Genomic DNA, 21,589 nt, shown 5'->3' on the forward strand with positions numbered 1-21,589 from the left:
CATGCTTAACACCCCAGCCATTCTACAATCCAAGCTTGATGCCCTCAATCTCACACAAATTATTAATGAACCCACCAGGTACAACCCCAAAGCCGCAAACACTGGCACCCTCATAGATATCATCCTAACCAACGTGCCCTCTAAATACACCTCTGCTGTTTTCAACCAAGATCTCAGCGATCACTGCCTCATTGCCTGCACCCGTAATGGGTCAGCGGTCAAACGACCTCCACTCATCACTGTCAAACGCTCCCTGAAACATTTCAACGAGCAAGCCTTTCTAATCGACCTGGCCCTGGTATCCTGGAAGGATATTGACCTCATCCCGTCAGTAGAGGATGCCTGGTTATTTTTTAAAAATGCCTTCCTCTCCATCTTAAATAAGCATGCCCCTTTCAAGAAATTTAGAACCAGGAACAGATATAGCCCTTGGTTCTCCCCAGACCTGACTGCCCTTAACCAACACAAAAATATCCTGTGGCGTTCTGCATTAGCATCGAACTGCCCCCGCGATATGCAACTTTTTAGGGAAGTTAGAAACCAATACACACAGGCAGTTAGAAACGCCAAGGCTAGCTTTTTCAAACAGAAATTTGCTTCGTGCAACTCCAACTCTAAAAAGTTCTGGGACATTGTAAAGTCTATGGAGAATAAGAACACCTCCTCCCAACTGCCCACTGCACTGAGGATAGGAAACTCTGTCACCACCGATAAGCCCACTATAATTGAGAATTTCAATAAGCATTTTTCTACGGCTGGCCATGCTTTCCACCTAACTACCCCTACTGCATTCAACAGCACTGCACCCCCCACAGCTACTCGCCCAAGCCTCCCCCATTTCTCCTTCTCCCAAATCCATTCAGCTGATGTTCTGAAAGAGCTGCAAAATCTGGACCCCTACAAATCAGCTGGGCTTGACAATCTGGACCCTTTCTTTCTAAAATTATCTGCCGAAATTATTGCAACCCCTATTACTAGCCTGTTCAACCTCTCTTTCGTGTCGTCTGAGATTCCCATAGATTGGAAAGCAGCTGCTGTCATCCCCCTCTTCAAAGGATGTGACACTCTTGACCCAAATTGCTACAGACCTATATCCATCCTACCCTGCCTTTCTAAGGTCTTCGAAAGCCAAGTCAACAAACAGATTACCGACTATTTCGAATCTCACCGCACCCTCTCCGCTATGCAATCTGGTTTCAGAGCTGGTCATGGGTGCACCTCAGCCACGCTCAAGGTCCTAAACGACATCGTAACCGCCATCGATAAGAAACATTACTGTGCTGCCGTATTCATTGACCTGGCCAAAGCTTTTGACTCTGTTAATCACCACATCCTCATCGGCAGACTCAGTAGCCTTGGTTTCTCAAACGATTGCATCGCCTGGTTCACCAACTACTTCTCCGACAGAGTTCAGTGTGTCAAATCGGAGGGCCTACTGTCTGGACCTCTGGCAGTCTCTATGGGGGTACCACAGGGTTCAATTCTTGGGCCAACTCTTTTCTCTGTATACATAAATGATGTCGCTCTTGCTGCTGGTGAATCTCTGATCCACCTCTACGCAGACGACACCATTCTGTATACTTCTGGCCCTTCTTTGGACACTGTGTTAACAACCCTCCAGACGAGCTTTAATGCCATTCAACTCTCCTTCCGTGGCCTCCAACTGCTCCTAAACACAAGTAAAACTAAATGCATGCTCTTCAACCGATCGCTGCCTGCACCTGCCCGCCCGCCCGTCCAGCATAACTTCTCTGGACGGTTCTAACTTAGAATTTGTGGACAACTACAAATACCTAGGTGTCTGGTTAGACTGTAAACTCTCCTTCCAGACTCACATCAATCATCTCCAATCCAAAGTAAAATCTAGAATTGGCTTCCTATTTCGCAACAAAGCATCCTTCACTCATACTGCCAAACACCCTCGTAAAACTGACCATCCTACCAATCCTCGACTTCGGCGATGTCATTTACAAAATAGCCTCCAATACCCTACTCAACAAGCTGGATGCAGTCTCACAGTGCCATCCGCTTTGTCACCAAAGCCCCATATACTACCCACCACTGCGACCTGTACGCTCTCGTTGGCTGGCCTTCGCTTCATAATCGTCGCCAAACACATTGGCTCCAGGTCATCTACAAGACCCTGCTAGGTAAAGTCCCCCCTTATCTCAGCTCGCTGGTCACCATAGCAGCACCCACCTGTAGCACGCGCTCCAGCAGGTATATCTCTCTGGTCACCCCTAAAGCCAACTCCTCCTTTGGCCGTCACTCCTTCCAGTTCTCTGCTGCCAATGATTGGAACGAACTACAAAAATCTATGAAACTGGAAACACTTATCTCCCTCACTAGCTTTAAGCACCAGCTGTCAGAGCAGCTCACAGATCACTGCACCTGTACATAGCCCATCTATAATTGAGCCCAAACTACTACCTCTTCCCCTACTGTATTTATTTATTTTATTTATTTTGCTCCTTTGCACCATATTATTTATATTTTAACTTTGAACTTTCTTCAAACTACAAATCTACCATTCCATTGTTTTTCTTGCTATACTTTATTTACTTTGCCACCATGGCATTTTTTTGCTTTTACCTCCCTTATCTCACATCATTTGCTCACATTGTATATAGTCTTATTTTTTTTCTACTGTATTATTGACTGTATGTTGTTTACTCCATGTGTAACTCTGTGTTGTTGTATGTTGTCGAACTGCTTTGCTTTATCTTGGCCAGGTCGCAATTGTAAATGAGAACTTGTTCTCAACTTGCCTACCTGGTTAAATAAAGGTGAAATAAAAAAATAAAATAAAAAATTATCTTGAAGGACCATGCCAACTATAACGGCCTCTTGCTCCCGAGTGAATATAGCTGTCCTTCCACCTGCATGTAGCAGCCTTGCAATTCTACAAAAAGTAGTTGTGCAGTTACAAAACATATTCATGCAGTACAATACATACAGTGATTAACTTTACAAATGTCTATTGAAACAGCTGCATCTAGTGTAGTACAGTAAATTTGCAATTACAAAAATACAGTAGTATACTGTACCTGTTCTCTTCTCTGAATGTCCTTACTATGGTGGACACAGAAAATCGGCTCAAATTGGGTTGCACTCTAAGTCCTGCTTCCCTCATTATCAGTCCATGGACAAGAACATGGTCTATAACTGTTGCTCGAATTTCAACAGATATTTCCACTCTTTATCTTCCTCTTCCTCTTCGTCCTCCTCTTCCTCTTTCTTGCCCTCTTCCTCCTCGTCGCCCACCTCGCATACGCACTCGTCCTCTCACATTGTTTCTTCTATCCATTCTCAGACTTTCTCCTTCTCACCTTCAACAACCTGTTTGCTCTCTGAACTGGCTTATATTGGTTGTGTCGCATCATTTGAAACAGGTTAAATCAATTTTGAGTGGTTGTGTTCAATCATTGACATGTGTTCTCTATTTGTATTTGATTGTTGCCACTTGTGTTTACCAGTGTGGATGACATGTGCATTAGAGTGCAGAATGTGTTTTGAGAATGTGTTTAGAGTTTTGCTGAAAAGTCTAAGTGAGATCTGCAAATTGTGTTTTACCATGTGAAATGGTTTAAGGTATTGACAACAGACTGCATAATTTGCTAAATGAGTCCAGGCAACTGAGAACTTTGTTCAGCCAATGGATTTTAGTGTTTTAGCAATTGAGAAAAACTGTAACAGGGTATTACCAAGAAGGCATCATCATCATCAGTATTCATTGTTAGGTGTGTCTGTCAGCTGCTCCATACTAGGGATACGATTCAGTCTAAGGAGTGTTATAGAGCAGCGGGTACGTAATTTACAGAGATTGCATTCATTGAGTGATAGAGAGAGAGAGAGGAGGGGGAAGAGAGAGATGAGGGGAGAAATAGAGAGAGAGGAGGGGGAAGAGAGAGATGAGGGGAGAAATAGAGAGAGAGAGAGAGAGGAGGGGGAAGAGAGAGATGAGGGGAGAAATAGAGAGAGAGAGAGGAGGGGGAAGAGAGAGATGAGGGGAGAAATAGAGAGAGAGAGAGAGAGAGAGAGGAGGGGGAAGAGAGAGATGAGGGGAGAAATAGAGAGAGAGAGAGAGAGAGAGAGGAGGGGGAAGAGAGAGATGAGGGGAGAAATAGAGAGAGAGAGAGAGAGAGAGGAGGGGGAAGAGAGAGATGAGGGGAGAAATAGAGAGAGAGAGGAGGGGGAAGAGAGAGATGAGGGGAGAAATAGAGAGAGAGAGAGAGAGAGGAGAGGGGAGAGAGATGAGGGTAGAAAGAAGAGAGGGGGATGAACAGTAACAAAAATACTTGAAGACAAAAATACCAGCCACCACACCTCAGTCCCTTTATCTGTTTATTATTCCATATGACTCCATCTTTATACACCTTCTTCACACTACTGTTCCATTCTACCCATCCCTCGTTCACCCAGTGATTCATTCCTTTGTTCATTTATCATTTCATTCATCCGTTCATTCAATAGGAAAGCCACAGGTAAGAGGCACTTAGAAAAATATATATCTTTTTTTTTAAATAATACAGTGTGAAATGGCATCTTATTCCCTATGTGGTGCACTACCCCCTCTGTCTGGTTTCTGATTGGTCCATTCAGGAAGCAGGTCTATTTTGATTGGTCTATTCAGGAAGCAGAGGCCAGATTGACAGCAAGCTACCATTTACAATAGACTGGGCTAAAAGCCGGGATTTAATTAAAGAAGCGATAAGCAAACAACACTCTCAACAATGATTTCCCAGATGTTTGCGGAGATCGCATTTGCAGTAAACACTGCGGATGTCATAAATGACCTTTTGTGCAGCGAGCTTATCGACAAAGCATCTTTGATTGAATCTCGGCCCTTGTCTAACAACTATCTACTACTAATTTGGTCCTTTGAACATCGATAACTGACGAGACACTAGGTATCTATATTGACTACAGGGTTGGTGTCAATTCCATGTAAATTCCTGTCAATTCAGAGAGTAAACCAAATTCCAATTTCCAAATGTTCCTCATTAAAGTGCATTGAAGAGAATTGGAACTTTCTGAATTTACTGAAATTGAAACGGAATGGACACCAACTCTGACTGGTTACCACTGTTCTTTGAGTGAACTGTGAGGGCAGTTGAAGCTAACTATTTTCCATTGAAATCAACTCATTTTATAGCATAATTAGCATTTCATCAAAATGAAATTCAAAAAGCTGCGAGCTAGAAAATACTTACTATAATATTCCTGCATAGATATTGAAGTGCATATTGAAGATTAGATCTAAAAATACAAATGTACATATGATCCAGTAAGAAGGATAGAAACATTTAAAACAGTGTAAAGAAATACGTATTTTGTTATTAATTACAGAGTGTATTTGTTATTAAAAAAATTGAATAAGTGCTTCCATGTAAAGAAGTATTCTAGGTATTCACAAAAATCTGTAAATTTTTCAAAACCGGTTTGATTTTAAATTCTGTCTGATCCCAGGTTTGAACTAAGTTCATTAAAGCAAGTTAGAATTAAACTAAAAATGTAGGTTTCATTTTTTTCTCTCTCTCTCAATCCCTTTAAAAATGTGAAGGTATTAAACATTGTTACAAAGCTAAAAAAAACGATGTGATCAAAAGTACATAGTGTTGCTTAAATGAAAAAACAGAAATAGTAAATAATGCTAAATAATACATGAAATAACAATAACATGACAATATGAATGTTAAGAGAGAATACATGAAATAACAATAACATGACAATATGAATATTAAGAGAGAATACATGAAAGACAGTCTTGAATCATGTTAGGGAATAAAACATCAACGTTACGCAAAGTGTTTCTTTGTAGTCAAAGGACATTAGAAGTGGTAATTGGTCTGTCTGTCTGTCTGTCTGTCTGTCTGTCTGTCTGTCTGTCTGTCTGTCTGTCTGTCTGTCTGTCTGTCTGTCTGTCTGTCTGTCTGTCTGTCTGTCTGTCTGTCTGTCTGTCTGTCTGTCTGTCTGTCTGTCTAGTCCAGCAGTGAAGGCTCTGAAGGGCGTATGATGGTGGGACGGCCTGGGGCCGCTGGGGGTCTTCTGTTATAGAGGAGGACAGAAGGAGGGAGGGAAAGGAGGGATGGAGAGAGAGGGAGGGATGGAGAGAGGGAGGGATGGAGGGAGAGAGAGGGAGGGAGAGAAGCAGGGAGGGAGAGGAGGGTGGGAGGGAGAAAGACGGAGAGAAGCAGGGAGGGAGGATGGAGAGAGAGGGAAGGTGGGATGGGGAAGGAGGGAGGGATGAATAGAGTGAAGGAGGAAGAGATTGAGGAGAGGGAGGGAGAGAGGAAGGAAGGCAGGAGAGAGAGAGGGAGGGAGGAGAGAAAAACATATGTATCATTCCCACAACCTACGATACACCACCACCACGCAGCGTAGCTTAGATCAAATCCCCGAGCTGACAAGGTACAAGTTGTCGTTCTGCCCCTGAACAAGGCAGTTACAGTGAGGGAAAAAAGTATTGATCCCCTGCTGATTTTGTACGTCTGCCCACTGACAAAGAAAGGATCAGTCTATAATTTTAATGGTAGGTTTATTTGAACAGTGAGAGACAGAATAACAACAAAAAAATCCAGAAAAATGCATGTCAAAAATGTTATAAATTGATTTGCATTTTAATGAGGGAAATAAATATTTGACCCCCTCTCAATCAGAAAGATTTCTGGCTCCCAGGTGTCTTTTATACAGGTAACGAGCTGAGATTAGGATCACACTCTTAAAGGGAGTGCTCCTAATCTCAGCTTGTTACCTGTATAAAAGACACCTGTCAACAGAAGCACTAAATCAATCAGATTCCAAACTATCCAGCATGGCCAAGACCAAAGAGCTCTCCAAGGATGTCAGGGACAAGATTGTAGACCTACACAAGGCTGGAATGGGCTACAAGACCATCGCCAAGCAGCTTGGTGAGAAGGTGACAACAGTTGGTGCGATTATTCGCAAATGGAAGAAACACAAAAGAACTGTCAATATCCCTCGGCCTGGGGCTCCATGCAAGATCTCACCTCGTGGAGTTGCAATGATCATGAGAACGGTGAGGAATCAGCCCAGAACTACACGGGAGGATCTTGTCAATGATCTCAAGGCAGCTGGGACCATAGTCACCAAGAAAACAATTGGTAACACACTACGCCGTGAAGGACTGAAATCCTGCAGCGCCCGCAAGGTCCCCCCTGCTCAAGAATACATATACAGGCCCGTCTGAAGTTTGCCAATGAACATCTGAATGATTCAGAGGACAACTGGCTGAAAGTGTTGTGCTCAGATGAGACCAAAATGGAGCTCTTTGGCATCAACTCAACTCTCCGTGTTTGGAGGAAGAGGAATGCTGCCTATGACCCCAAGAACACCATCTCCACCATCAAACATGGAGGTGGAAACATTATGCCTTGGGGGTGTTTTTCTGCTAAGGGGACAGGACAACTTCACCGCATCAAAGGGACGATGGACAGGCCATGTACCGTCAAATCTTGGGTGAGAACCTCCTTCCTTCAGCCAGGGCATTGAAAATGGGTCGTGGATGGGTATTCCAGCATGACAATGAGCCAAAACACACGGCCAAGGCCACAAAGGAGTGGCTCAAGAAGAAGCACATTAAGGTCCTGGAGTGGCCTAGCCAGTCTCCAGACCTTAATCCCATAGAAAATCTGTGGTGGGAGCTGAAGGTTCGAGTTGCCAAATGTCAGCCGCGAAACCTTAATGACTTGGAGAAGATCTGCAAAGAGGAGTGGGACAAAAGCCCTCCTGAGATGTGTGCAAACCTGGTGGCCAACTACAAGAAACGTCTGACCTCTGATTGCCAACAAGGGTTTTGCCACCAAGTACTAAGTCATGTTTTGCAGAGGGGTCAAATACTTATTTCCCTCATTAAAATGCAAATCATTTTATAACATTTTTGACATGCGTTTTTCTGGATCTTTTAGTTGTTATTCTGTCTCTCACTGTTCAAATAAACCTACCATTAAAATTATAGACTGATCATTTCTTTGTCAGTGGGCAAACGTACAAAATCAGCAGGGGATCAAATACTTTTTTCCCCTCACTGTAACCCACTGTTCCTAGGCTGTCATTGAAAATAAGAATTTGTTCTTAACTTACTTGCCTAGTTAAATAAACGTAAAAAAAACAAAACACTACCACCAAACCCACTACCATCACTACTACTACCACAACTACTACTACCACAACTACTACTACCACCACCACCACCACCAATACAACCACAACTACTACCACCACCAATACAACCACTACCACCACCAATACAACCACAACTACTACTACCACCACCAATACTACCACAACTACTACTACCACCACCAATACTACTACTACCACAACTGCTACTACAACCACCACTACCACCAATACAACCACAACTACCACCACCAATACAACCACAACTACCACCACCAATACAACCACAACTACTACCACCACCACCAATACAACCACAACTACCACCACCAATACAACCACAACTACTACTACCACCACCAATACTACTACTACCACAACCGCTACTACAACCACCACTACCACCAATACAACCACAACTACCACCACCAATACAACTACCACCACCACCAATACTACCACAACTACTACTACCACCACCAATACTACCACAACTACTACTACCACCACCAATACAACCACAACTACTAATACCACCACCAATACAACCACAACTACTACTACCACCACCAATACAACCACAACTACTACTACCACCACCAATACAACCACAACTACTACTACCACCACCAATACTACCACAACTACTACTACCACCACCAATACTACCACAACTACTACTACCACCACCAATACTACCACAACTACTACTACCACCACCAATACTACCACAACTACTACTACCACCACCACTACCACCACCACCACCACCCTTCTTAATGTATCATCATTACCAATAAAAGTGACCAATAGATCGTTCTAGCAGTTCTAGCCTCCATTCCTCCAGAGGTAAGTGGGGCGTGTGCACACGCCTGCCCAGGAGCAGAGCTCTTACCTGGGTATGCCGGGGGGCAGTGCTGGGGGAACCCTGGCTGGGCGAGACGGGATCGGGGGGACATTGGCGACAAGGTCCGCTGCACTGTAGGTGTTGACTGGTGGGGGTCCGGGTCGAGAGGGGATGAGGGGCGCCCCGAAAGCTGGGTTTTGGGAACTGGAGGGAGGAGGGGCGGCGGTGGGGACTCTTGCTGCCGGGGGGCGACTAGGAGGGGGGACAGCGGCCGGGGCTGGTCTGGCCTGAGGAGGGGGGCTGGGGGAGGGAGGAGAGGGGGAGAGAGATGGAGAGGGATAGAAAGAGGGGGGAGAGAGAGAGAGATAGAGAAGGGGGAGAGAGAGATATAGATAGAGGGGGGAGAGAGAGGAAGAAAAAGGGTAAATAAATATATTTATATTCACAGTTTCACATTGAAATGTACATTAACCTACACGTGAGAGCCTAGTGTGTGTTTGCACATGCGAACTGCGTGTGTACGTGTGTGTGTGTGTGTGTGTGTGTACGTGTGTGTGTACATGCGTATCGCTCTCTGTGACCTGGGTTCCTTGGTCCTCCAGGTGTCGTCTACAGGTGGAGGTACAGGAGCTGACACTGTGGTTGTACTGATGTCTCCTATGATCACCAGGGCTTCTTTCAGAGCATGGTACATCCTCAGCATCTCATCTCTCCTCTGAGCCTGGTCAGCTGACTCCTCCATCAGACTGCCCTGGTCCCCACAGGAATACAGGCAGGCTAACAACTCAGAATGGATGAAGTCTTTAGCCTAGAGAAGGAGAGGGGGATGGGGGGTGGGAGAGAGGAGAGAGGAGGAGAGAGTTAGTACATCAAACTCCACAGGTCCCCACAGGAATACAGGTAGAGATCTTTATTCTAGAGAAGGAGAGAGGGAGAGGGGGAGGTGGGAGGAGAGGGGGAACGAGGGTAGTGAGAGGGAGAGAGAGAGAGAAGGGGGAGAGAGAACATAAGAAAAGCAGAGGAGAAGATAAGACATGAGGTCTCAGACTTGCTGACAAATGTGTGTTCACATAGTCTGGTGTGTACGTGTGTGTTCACATAGTCTGGTGTGTACGTGTGTGTTCACACTTCCACGTGGTCTCCATGCTGCCGTGCTATTTGTTGCTACTTGGCTACCTGCCAAACTTTTTTCCCTCTTTTAATAACCGTTTAATGAAACTCTGAACTTAACAAGTTTACCAACGTCCGCACTCGACTTTTTCACACCGGGCGCTTTATCTGGGCATGGATCTGCAGGACCTCCACCAGCCGAAAAAGCTGAGTAACATTATGCCTTGTCATTGCAGTCGCTGTACTCGTAATATACAGGAGAACGATCGCCGTATGATGAGGATAGCCATGCTGCAAGCCCAGCTTCAAACGCAATCGTTAGGCAAGGGTCATTTAAGTGTAGGAAAGGATGAAACAGCGTCTGTGCCACCAATAAGCACAGATAGTAGAATAATCGCCTCGCACAGTCCCCGCAGCCGGACAACTTTCTCAGGGCTTCTGGAAAGAAATGCTTTCCGCATGCTCATCCGGTGATGCTCAATCAGCCTATAGGAACTTTCAACTGGTTTTCCCCATTAAGCAACGAGTCAGAGTCCGAGCCGGAGTCCGAGCCTTCCTGGTCTCTCCTCCACCCATTACGGGGTCTGAGCCACCGAAGCCATTAGCTCTGACAAATTGAAAACCCTAGTCATTGGCGACTCCATTACCCGCAGTATTAGAGTTCAAAAGAATCATCCAGCGATCATACAGCGTTTACCAGGGAGCAGGGCTACCGACGTGAAGGCTAATCTGAAGAGGGTGGCTAAGGCTAAAACACAGTCGTGGCCAAAAGTTTTGAGAATGACACAAATATTAATTTCCAAAAAGTTAGCTGCTTCAGTGTCTTTAGATATTTTTGTCAGATGTTACTATGGAATACTGAAGTATAATTACAAGCATTTCATAAGTGTCAAAGGCTTTTATTGACAATTACATGAAGTTGATGCAAAGAGTCTATATTTGCAGTGTTGACACTTCTTTTTCAAGACCTCTGCAATCCGCCCTGGCATGCTGTCAATTAACTTCTTGGCCACATCCTAACTGATGGCAGCCCATTCTTGCATAATCAATGCTTGGAGTTTTTGTTTGTCCACCCGCCTCTTGAGGATTGACCACAAGTTCTCAATGGGATTAAGGTCTGGGGAGTTTCCTGGCCATGGACCCAAAATATCGATGTTTTGTTCCCCGAGCCACTTAGTTATCACTTTTGCCTTATGGCAAGGTGCTCCATCATGCTGGAAAAGGCAATGTTCGTCACCAAACTGTTCCTGGATGGTTGGGAGAAGTTGCTCTCGGAGGATGTGTTGGTACCATTCTTTATTCATGGCGGTGTTCTTAGGCAAATTTGTGAGTGAGCCCACTCCCTTGGCTGAGAAGCAACCCCACACATGAATGGTCTCAGGATGCTTTACTGTTGGCATGACACAGGACTGATGGTAGCACTCACCTTGTCTACTCCGGACAGCTTTTTTCCGGATGCCCCAAACAATCGGAAAGGGGATTCATCAGAGAAAATGACTTTACCCCAGTCCTCAGCAGTCCAATCCCTGTACCTTTTGCAGAATATCAGTCTGTCCCTGATGTTTTTCCTGGAGAGAAGTGGCTTCTTTGCTGCCCTTCTTCACACCAGGCCATCCTCCAAAAGTCTTTGCCTCACTGTGCGTGCAGATGCACTCACACCTGCCTGCTGCCATTCCTGAGCAAGCGCTGTACTGGTGGTGCCCCGATCCCGCAGCTGAATCAACTTTAGGAGATGGTCCTGGCGCTTGCTGGACTTTCTTGGGCACCCTGAAGCCTTCTTCACAACAATTGAACCGCTCTCATTGAAGTTCTTGATGATCCGATAAATGGTTGATTTAGGTGCAATCTTACTGGCAGCAATATCCTTGCCTTGCCTTGCCCTTTTTGTGCAAAGCAATGATGACGGCATGTGTTTCCTTGCAGGTAACCATGGTTGACAGAGGAAGAACAATGAATCCAAGCACCACCCTCCTTTTGAAGCTTCCAGTCTGTTATTCGAACTCAATCAGCATGACAGAGTGATCTCCAGCCTTGTCCTCATCAACACTCACAACTGTGTTAACAAGAGAATCACTGACATGATGTCAGCTGGTCCTTTTGTGGCAGGGCTGAAATGCTGGGATTCAGTTCATTTGCATGAAAAAGAGGGACTTTGCAATTAATTGCAATTCATCTAATCACTCGTTATAACATTCTGGAGTATATGCAAATTGCCATCATACAGACTGAGGCAGCAGACTTTGTGAAAATTAATATTTGTTTCATTCTCAAAACCTTTGGCCACGACTGTAGATGGTATAGGGATATTGTTATCTACATCGACACCAATGATGTTAGGATGAAACAGTCAGAGGTCACCAAGTGCATCATAGCTTTAACATGTAACTTAGCTAGAAAGATGTGTCGGCATCGAATAATTGTCTCTGGCCCCCTACCAGTTAGGGGGAGTGATGAGCTCTTCAGCAGAGTCTCACAAATCAATCGCTGGTTGAAAACTGTTTTCTGCCCCTACCAAAAGATAGAATTTGTAGATAATTGGCCCTCTTTCTGGGACTCACCCACAAACAGGACCAAACATGGGCTGCTGAGGAGTGACAAATTCCATCCTAGCTGGAGGGGTGCTCTCATCTTATCTATGAACATAGACAGGGCTCTAGCTCCACAATGAGATAGGGTGCAGGCTGTTAGCCAGCCTGCCAGCTTAGTGGAGTCTGCCACTAGCACAGTCAGTGTAGTCAGCTCAGTTTTTCCCATTGAGACCGTGTCTGTGCCTCGATTTAAGTCGGGTAAAACTAAACATGGCGGTGTTTGCCTTAGCAACCTCTCTGGAATAAAGACCTCCATTTCTGTCATTGTTGAAAGAGATTGTGATATCTCAAAATAAGACTACTTAATGTTAGATCCTTCACTTCCAAGGCAATCATAGTCAATGAAGTAATCACTGATCATAAAGTTGCTGTGATTGGCCTGACTGAAACATGGTTCAAGCCTGATGAATTTACTGTGTTAAATAAGGCCTCTCCTCCTGGTTACGCTAGTGACCGTTTTTGATCTTCTAGTCATGAAATCTATGCAGCCTACTCAATCACTTTTTTATAGCTACTGTTTACAGGCCTCCTGGGCCGTATACAGCGTTCCTCACTGAGTTCCCTGAATTCCTATCGGACCTCGTAGTCATGACAGATAATATTCCATTTTTTTTGGTGACGTCAATATTGACATGGAGAAGTCCACAGACCCACTCCAAAAGGCTTTCGGATCTATCATTGACTCAGTGGGTTTTGTCCAACATGTCTCGGGGACCTACGTCCAATCAAAAGACCAATCATACGCTAAATCTAGTTTTTCCAGATCTAAATGTTTTTCCTCATAATCCTGGACTATCGGACCACCATATTATTATGTTGCTCAGACCCCAACCAAGGATTATCAAAAGCCACGCTATAAATCCGAGGACAACTCAAAGAGTCCTAGACGCCCTTTTCAGAATCCCTCCACCTACCCAAAGACGTCGGAGTGCAAAAATCAGTTAACCACCCAGGATCTGAACTTAACCTTGCGTAATACCCTCGATGCAATCGCACCGCTAAAACTAAAAACATTTGTCACATGAAACTAGCTCCCTGGTATATAGAAAATACTCGAGACCTGAAGCAAGCTTAGAGAAAATTGGAATGGAAATGGCGTTCCACCAAATTGGAAGGCTTCCGACTAGCTTGGAAAGACAGTACCGTGCAATATCGAAAAGCCATCAATATTGCTCGATCAGACTACTTTTCCAACCAAAACAATCCAACATTTATTTTTGATACTGAACTAAAAAGCAGCATTCCCCAAGTGAGGATGGCCTTCACTTCAGCAGTGATGAATTCAGGAACTTCTTAGACAAAAATATTATGATCATTAGAAAGCAAACTCCTCTTTGAATATGCATATTTCTCCAAAACTCAGTTGTCCTGAGTCTGCACAGAACTGCCAAGATGACCTCAAATCAATGGAGACACTAGTTTTTTAATCCTGTATCTTTCAACACATTCACACAAATAGTCATGGACTCTAAACCTTCCAGCTGCCTACTGGACCCTATTACAACTAAACTACTGATAGAGCTACTTCCTGTGTTTGGCCCTCCTAAGTTGAACATACCCTGGAAATTAGAAAGTGGATGGCGGCAAATGTTTTACTTTTAAACTCGGACAAAACAGGGCTGCTGGTTCTAGGTCCCAAGAAACAAAGAAATCTGCTTTTGATCTGACACTGAATCTCAATGGTTGTACAGTCGTCTCAAATAAAACTGTGAAGGACCTCAGCGTTATTCTGGACCCGGATCTCTCTTTTGACAGGCATATCAAAAATATTTCAAGAGCATTTTTTCTATCTTTGTAACATGGCAAAATCCGAAATGTTTTTTCAAAACATTATGCAGAAAAGCTAATCCATGATTTTGGCACTTCAAGATTAGACTACTGCAATGCTCTACTCTCTCGCTACCCGGATAAATAAACTTCAGCTAGTGCTAAATACGGCTGCTAGAATCTTAACTAGAACCCAAAATGTGATCATATTACTCCAGTGCTAGCCTCCTGTTAAGGCTAGGGCTGATTTCAAGGTTATACTGCTAACCTACAAAGCATTACATGGACTTGCTCCTACCCATCTCTCCGATTAGGTCCTGCCGTACATACCTACACGTATGCTACGATCACTAGACGCAGGCCTCCTAATTGTTCCTAGAATTTGTAAGCAAACAGCAGGAGACAGAGCATTCTACTATAGAGATACATTTTTATGGAATAGTCTGCCGATCCATGTGAGAGACGCAGACTCAGTCTCAACCTTTAAATCTTTCTCTTCAGTAGGTCCTATGATTGAGTGTCGTCTGGCCCAGGGGTGCGAAGGTGAATGACAAGGCACTGGAGTGACGAACCAGCCTTGCTGTCTCTGCCTAGCTGGCTCCGTTCTCTCTACTGAGATTCTCTGCCAGGGGATGAGTCACTGGCTTGCTAGTACTCCCACGCCGTCCCTACACGGCGTGAATCACGTCGTGCAAGGCTATACTCCACTTGACTGGGTTGAGTCACTGACGTGATCTTCCTGTCTGGCTCTGCGCCCCCTCGGGCTCGTGCGGTGGAGGAGATCTTTGTAGGCTATACACCACCTTGTCTCAGGGTAGTAAGTTGGTGGTCTGTTGATATCCCTTTGGTGGTGTCGGGGCTGTGCCTTGGCAAAGTGGGTGGGATTATATCCTGCCTGGTTGGCCCTGTCCGGGGGTATCGTCGGATGGGGCCACAGTGTCCTTTGACCACCCCCCCAGTATCAGACTCCAGTATCTATGCTGCAATAGTCTATGCGCCGGGGGGCTAGGGTCAGTCTGTCCTATCTGGTGTAATTCTCATGTTATATCTGGTGTAATTCTCCTGTTATATCTGGTGTAATTCTACTGTTATATCTGGTGTAATTCTACTGTTATATCTGGTGTAATTCTACTGTTATATCTGGTGTAATTCTACTGTTATATCTGGTGTAATTCTCCTGTTATATCTGGTGTAATTCTACTGTTATATCTGGTGTAATTCTACTGTTATATCTGGTGTAATTCTACTGTTATATCTGGTGTAATTCTCCTGTTATATCTGGTGTAATTCTCCTGTTATATCTGGTGTAATTCTCCTGTTATATCTGGTGGAATTCTACTGTTATATCTGGTGTAATTCTACTGTTATATCTGGTGTAATTCTACTGTTATATCTGGTGGAATTCTACTGTTATATCTGGTGGAATTCTACTGTTATATCTGGTGGAATTCTACTGTTATATCTGGTGGAATTCTCCTGTTATATCTGGTGTAATTCTACTGTTATATCTGGTGTAATTCTACTGTTATATCTGGTGTAATTCTCCTGTTATATCTGGTGTAATTCTACTGTTATATCTGGTGTAATTCTACTGTTATATCTGGTGTAATTCTACTGTTATATCTGGTGTAATTCTACTGTTATATCTGGCTGTTCTGCCTGCGGTTGTGTGTGTGTGTGTGTGTGTCAGAGTCTCAGGCTAAAACACACTATCTCTCTCCCCCTAGCCACGTGCTTCTGCATTGCTTGCTGAATGGGGTTTTAGGCTGGGTTTCTGTACAGCACTTTGTGGCATCAGCTGATGTAAGAAGGGCTTTATAAATACTTTTAATAGATTGATGTGTGTTTAGGTGCTCTGTTGAATGTGTATGCAGGTGTGCTCTGGTGTGCTCCTGTGTGTGTGTGTGTGTGTGTGTGTGCGTGCGTGCGTGCGTGCGTGCGCGCAAGTGCGTGCGTGAGGTGTCCACTCACGCTGTTGATCATGAGGTGCATGATGGTCTTGGGCATTAGATCCCTGATGGACTTGTTGACGATGCCGATGTAGGAATCCACTAGATTCCTTATGGTCTCAACCTGCCTCTCCAGCTGGGGATCCATAGAGAAGGATTCTGCTGGTCCTGTGTCCTCACTGTCAACCTGGGAGATGGAGGGAGGGAGGGAGGGAGGGGGGGAGGGAGGGAGGGAAAGAGAGAGAAGGAGGGAGGGAGGGAGGGAAGGCGAGAGGAGGAGGGAGGGAGGGAGGGATGGATGGAAGGAGGGATGGAGTGAGGGAGAGAGAGAGAGGGAAAGAGAGAGGGGGAGGAAGGAGGGAGAAAGAGAGAGATGCATGAGACATATTGAGAAGGATTCTTCTGGTCCTGTGCCTTCACTGTCAACCTGGGGAAGGGGGAGGAGGAGAGTGTACGTGTGTGTGTGTACATGCTTGCGTGTATATGTATCCATCCGTGTGTGTGCGTGTACGTCCGCGTGTGTTACCCAGTGTAAGGCCTGGAGTGTGACGTCCCGATCTCTGCTGGTCGGGTAGCAACCTAGCAGTGACAAACGTCCTGCTCTGCCCTAGAAGGCCTATGTAAATTACAGTCGCCAGAATGGCCAGACCAATTATTTTTCAGACAACCGTTTTGGTCTTGAAAATGTGTTCATTATGATCAAGTTTCGAACCCCACTGTGAATAATTTTAAAGTTTTCTATAAATGAAGATATCAAGATATGTAATTAAATACTGATCCATTCTGCCTACTAGATATGTAATTAAATACTGATCCATTCTGACTACTAGATATGTAATTAAATACTGATCCATTCTGCCTACTAGATATGCAATTAAATACTGATCCATTCTGACTACTAGATATGTAATTAAATACTGCTCCATTCTGACTACTAGATATGTAATTAAATACTGATCCATTCTGACTACATTTGTCGTCACACGTGCTGAAATAGACCAATCACGGGCCGGCCGGCAGGCTACGAGGACCCTCTCAGGCAGCGTGAAAACAACTACATCGACCATGATCCTTTGCTAGTTATGGCCACTTTCACCATGATCCTTAGCGATTATTTTGGTGGCATTCAGCCCCATCCAGCAATATGGAGCTCTTCAAATTCAAATATTTGCGGCTTCATGCACCATCAGGAGTTCCAGGAATACGTGGGTCACTATCTATCTACTGGTTGTAATGTCTATGGTGTGTACATCCTCCTGTGTGTGTGTGTGTGTGTGTGTGTGTTGCTGTCAGAAAGGAAAGGGAACAATTTTAAATGCTAATGAGAAATAGCTCATTTTAAGAGTCTGATGGTGACTTTGAACATTTAGCTACTAATAATATAATATGTTTTTATTTTCAAAATAAATCATGTTTTTCGTTTGGAGCGAGAAAGAGACTTGTATCCTGTGTGTGTGTGTGTGTGCGCGTGTGTTTTTGTTTTACTATCCTTGTGGGTACCAGAAGTCCTCACAAGGATAGTAAAACAAGGAACATTTGGACATGTGGGGACATTTTGCCGATCCCCACAAGGAAACAGGCTATTTTAGGCTCAGGGTTAGGGTTACAATTAGGGTTAGAATTAAGGTTGGGTTAGAGGTTACAGTTAGGTTTAGGATTTAGGGTTAGGTATAGTTTTCGGGTTAGGGGTTAAGTTTAGGTTAAGGGTTAAGTTTAGGGTTATGATTAGGTTAAGGGTTTAAGGTTAGGGTTATATTTAGGGTTAGGGGTTTGAGAAAATAGGATTTTGGATGGGAATCAATTCTTTGGTCCCCACAAGTATAGCAATACAAAACTGTGTGCGTGTGTGTTTTACCTGGTCTTTCTCAGGGTAAACTCCAGCTCTGAGGAAAGAAGCCTTCCAGCTGTCTACATCCTCCAGTGTGTCACAGGCCAGCTCTATCTGACGTAGGTCCTTATACACGTTCCTGGAACACACACACACACACACACACTTAGTTATTGACAAAGTACACACACGCAGTATTTCTAAATATTACATACACTGTTTACAGATACACACCTGGACTCGGTGTTGAAGATGGCGAATGTGTGTTTAGTGGACATGAAACCCATCTCCACATCTCTCAGCTTCAGATTATCTAGTGGCAGCATGTACTTCTTCTCTTTCTCCTAGAAACACACACAGTTAGACACACATAGACAACACACACAGTTATACACACACACAGACACAACACACACACACAGTTATACACACACACAACACACACACACAGTTATACACACACACACACACACAGTTATACACACACACACACAGACACAACACACACACACAGTTATACACACACACAACACACACACACATACATACATACATACATACACACACGCACACACAAGCACACTGACATAAAAATAGGACATAATCTGTTTCAGTAGCTATCTAGTTAGTTAGCTAGATATCTAGGTGACATAATCTGTTTCAGTAGCTATCTAGTTAGTTAGCTAGATATCTAGGTGACATCTGTTTCAGTAGTTATCTAGTTAGTTAGCTAGATATCTAGGTGACATCATGTTTCAGTAGTTATCTAGTTAGTTAGCTAGATATCTAGGTGACATAATCTGTTTCAGTAGTTATCTAGTTAGTTAGCTAGATTGTAACGGGGTGAGTGACTGGTTGCCGGGAAGTCAGGCGCAGGAGAGCAGAGATGGGTGATAACAGGAGAAATTTAATATACACCCTGGCCCAAAGGCACAGGCGAGGCAGCACAAAGCACAACCACGGTAACATGAACCGGATTGAACAAAACAAACAAACCTAGGTTTGAACCAAACCTAGCGCAAACCAGTCTGTAGCGTAACATCCTACACAAAGAACAATTCCACACACAGACATGGGGGAAACAGAGGGTAATATACATTTAGTCTGATGAGGGAATGTGAACCAGGTGTGCGGAAAAACAAGACAAAACCAATGGAAAATGAAAGGTGGAGCGGCGATGGCTAGAAGACCGGTGACGTCGACCGCCGAACGCCGCCCGAACAAGGAGAGGGACCGACTTCGGCGGAAGTCGTGACATAGATATCTAGGTGACATCTGTTTCAGTAGCCATCTAGTTAGTTAGCTAGATATCTAGGTGACATCTGTTTCAGTAGTTATCTAGTTAGTTAGCTAGATATCTAGGTGACATCTGTTTCAGTAGTTATCTAGTTAGTTAGCTAGATATCTAGGTGACATCTGTTTCAGTAGCCATCTAGTTAGTTAGCTAGATATCTAGGGGACATCATCTGTTTCAGTACTTATCTAGTTAGTAAGCTAGATAGTAGTGAATACATACATTTCATACATTTTTTATTTAAAAAAAATTGTACTGGCCCCCCGTGGGAATCGAACCCACAACCCTGGCGTTGCACACACCATGCTCTACCAACTGAGACACAGGGAAGATCATCTGTTTCAAAATGTATCTTGTTAGTTAGCTAACTGTCTAGCTGACATCATCTGTTCCAGTAGCTATTTGGTTAGTTAGCTAGATATCTAGGTGACATCATCTGTTTCAGTACTTATCTAGTTAGTTAGCTAGATATCTAGGTGACATCATCTGTTCCAGTAGTTATCTAGTTAGTTAGCTAGATATCTAGGTGACATCATCTGTTTCAGTACTTATCTAGTTAGTTAGCTAGATATCTAGGTGACATCATCTGTTTCAGTACTTATCTAGTTAGTTAGCCAACTGTCTAGCTGACATTAGCTGTTTCAGCTGTTTCAGTTCAGTCGACCGCCGAACGCCGCCCGAACAAGGAGAGGGACCGACTTCGGCGGAAGTCGTGACATAGATATCTAGGTGACATCTGTTTCAGTAGCCATCTAGTTAGTTAGCTAGATATCTAGGTGACATCTGTTTCAGTAGTTATCTAGTTAGTTAGCTAACTGTTGTTAATGTTGCGACAGTTCGTTTCTGGTAACAGAACAAAATAGTCAGCACATAGTAACTTCTGATTTAGCTGTACTTTAATTAATGCAAACACGTGCGTGGTATATGTGTCATTCGTATACGGTCTCTCTGTGACACCTCGCAAGGCAAAACAGAAGAAGAGGGCGTCACATTCTATTGTTCTCTCTTTTATACTCTGACAGTGTTAGTTCCTGCTCTATGCTGGCCTGTCAGAGGGAGGAGGAGCGTGGTTTAAACTTGCTCCTCCTGTCGTCGGCGTGTAGGCTGATCCCAGCGTCGTGACGCACTTCCTGTTGCCGGTTGTAGTTCTTCTTGTCTTCAGCAGTTGGTTTATCCGTAGTTTATGTACTTAGCGTAGCTTCCCCAGTATATTATAAAGGTTATGCATACAAATAGCCAGTTCAACCCTAACACTGTCTAGGTGACATAATCTGTTTCAGTAGTTATCTGGTTAGCTAACTAGATATCTAGGTGACATCATCTGTTTCAGTAGTTATCTAGTTAGTTAGCTAGATATCTAGGTGACATCTGTTTCAGTAGTTATCTAGTTAGTTAGCTAGATATCTAGGTGACATCATCTGAATATCCTGAATGTCTAAGACAACAATGGTATCTGGTTGAGCATTGGATCCGGTCCGGTCAAGCCACTAGCCATAGTATTAGGCTTGCTTGGGGCAACACGGCTGCTAGCTTGTTGGGATGTAGCGATTCACCAATATGCATTGGTCTCTGGTTCAAATGTTTAAGAAACAAGTGCATCGGTCTTCCATATAGCGCGCGCACACACACACACACACACACACACACACACACACACACACACACACACTTCCCCTTACCTCCTCATTCTTGTACCAGGACAGTGACTCTGCAGTCAGGACGAACCAGTAGTCTTTGGACCCCCCCTTCATAATGCTTATGTTGATAGTGAGCCAGCCCCTCCGGATCACCTACACACAGCGGGACAGACCATTAGTTCAGGATAGGGGGGTGAGAGAGAGAAGTAAAGGAGAGAGTAGGAGGGTAGTTTTTTGTGGTACCTGGTTTGGCATCACTCTCTTCTTGTTGTTAATAACAGTGGTCCTCTGTTGCGCGCTACAGGGGAAACAGAGACCAGAGAGAAAGACTATCACATACAGGGTGCTTCCCAATCATCTCTCCTTCTTCCTGAAGTGTGCTCTCATTCATTACCCCCCACAAGTTTAAAAGCATTTGATTGGTGGA

At 44.2% G+C, this 21,589-nt stretch overlaps 1 protein-coding gene across 1 annotated transcript in view; it reads right to left on the bottom strand.

Annotated features, from left to right (window-relative positions):
• Window positions 1-4,331: 4,331 nt before the first annotated feature.
• Window positions 4,332-21,589, bottom strand: part of LOC115147765 (dynamin-2-like) — a 55,510-nt gene continuing 38,252 nt past the window's right edge. Inside the window, exons 7-14 of the mRNA XM_029690058.1 lie at window positions 21,406-21,460; window positions 21,205-21,315; window positions 18,466-18,575; window positions 18,259-18,370; window positions 16,426-16,590; window positions 9,571-9,797; window positions 9,038-9,289; window positions 4,332-6,048 (exon numbers count right to left, since the gene is read on the bottom strand). Coding sequence (XP_029545918.1) covers window positions 5,982-6,048; window positions 9,038-9,289; window positions 9,571-9,797; window positions 16,426-16,590; window positions 18,259-18,370; window positions 18,466-18,575; window positions 21,205-21,315; window positions 21,406-21,460 — 1,099 coding nt within the window. The 3' untranslated portion in view covers window positions 4,332-5,981. The remainder of the gene's footprint in view (window positions 6,049-9,037; window positions 9,290-9,570; window positions 9,798-16,425; window positions 16,591-18,258; window positions 18,371-18,465; window positions 18,576-21,204; window positions 21,316-21,405; window positions 21,461-21,589) is intronic.

This window comes from Salmo trutta, chromosome 14 (assembly GCF_901001165.1).
Source record: "Salmo trutta chromosome 14, fSalTru1.1, whole genome shotgun sequence".
Taxonomy (NCBI): Eukaryota; Metazoa; Chordata; class Actinopteri; order Salmoniformes; family Salmonidae; genus Salmo; species Salmo trutta.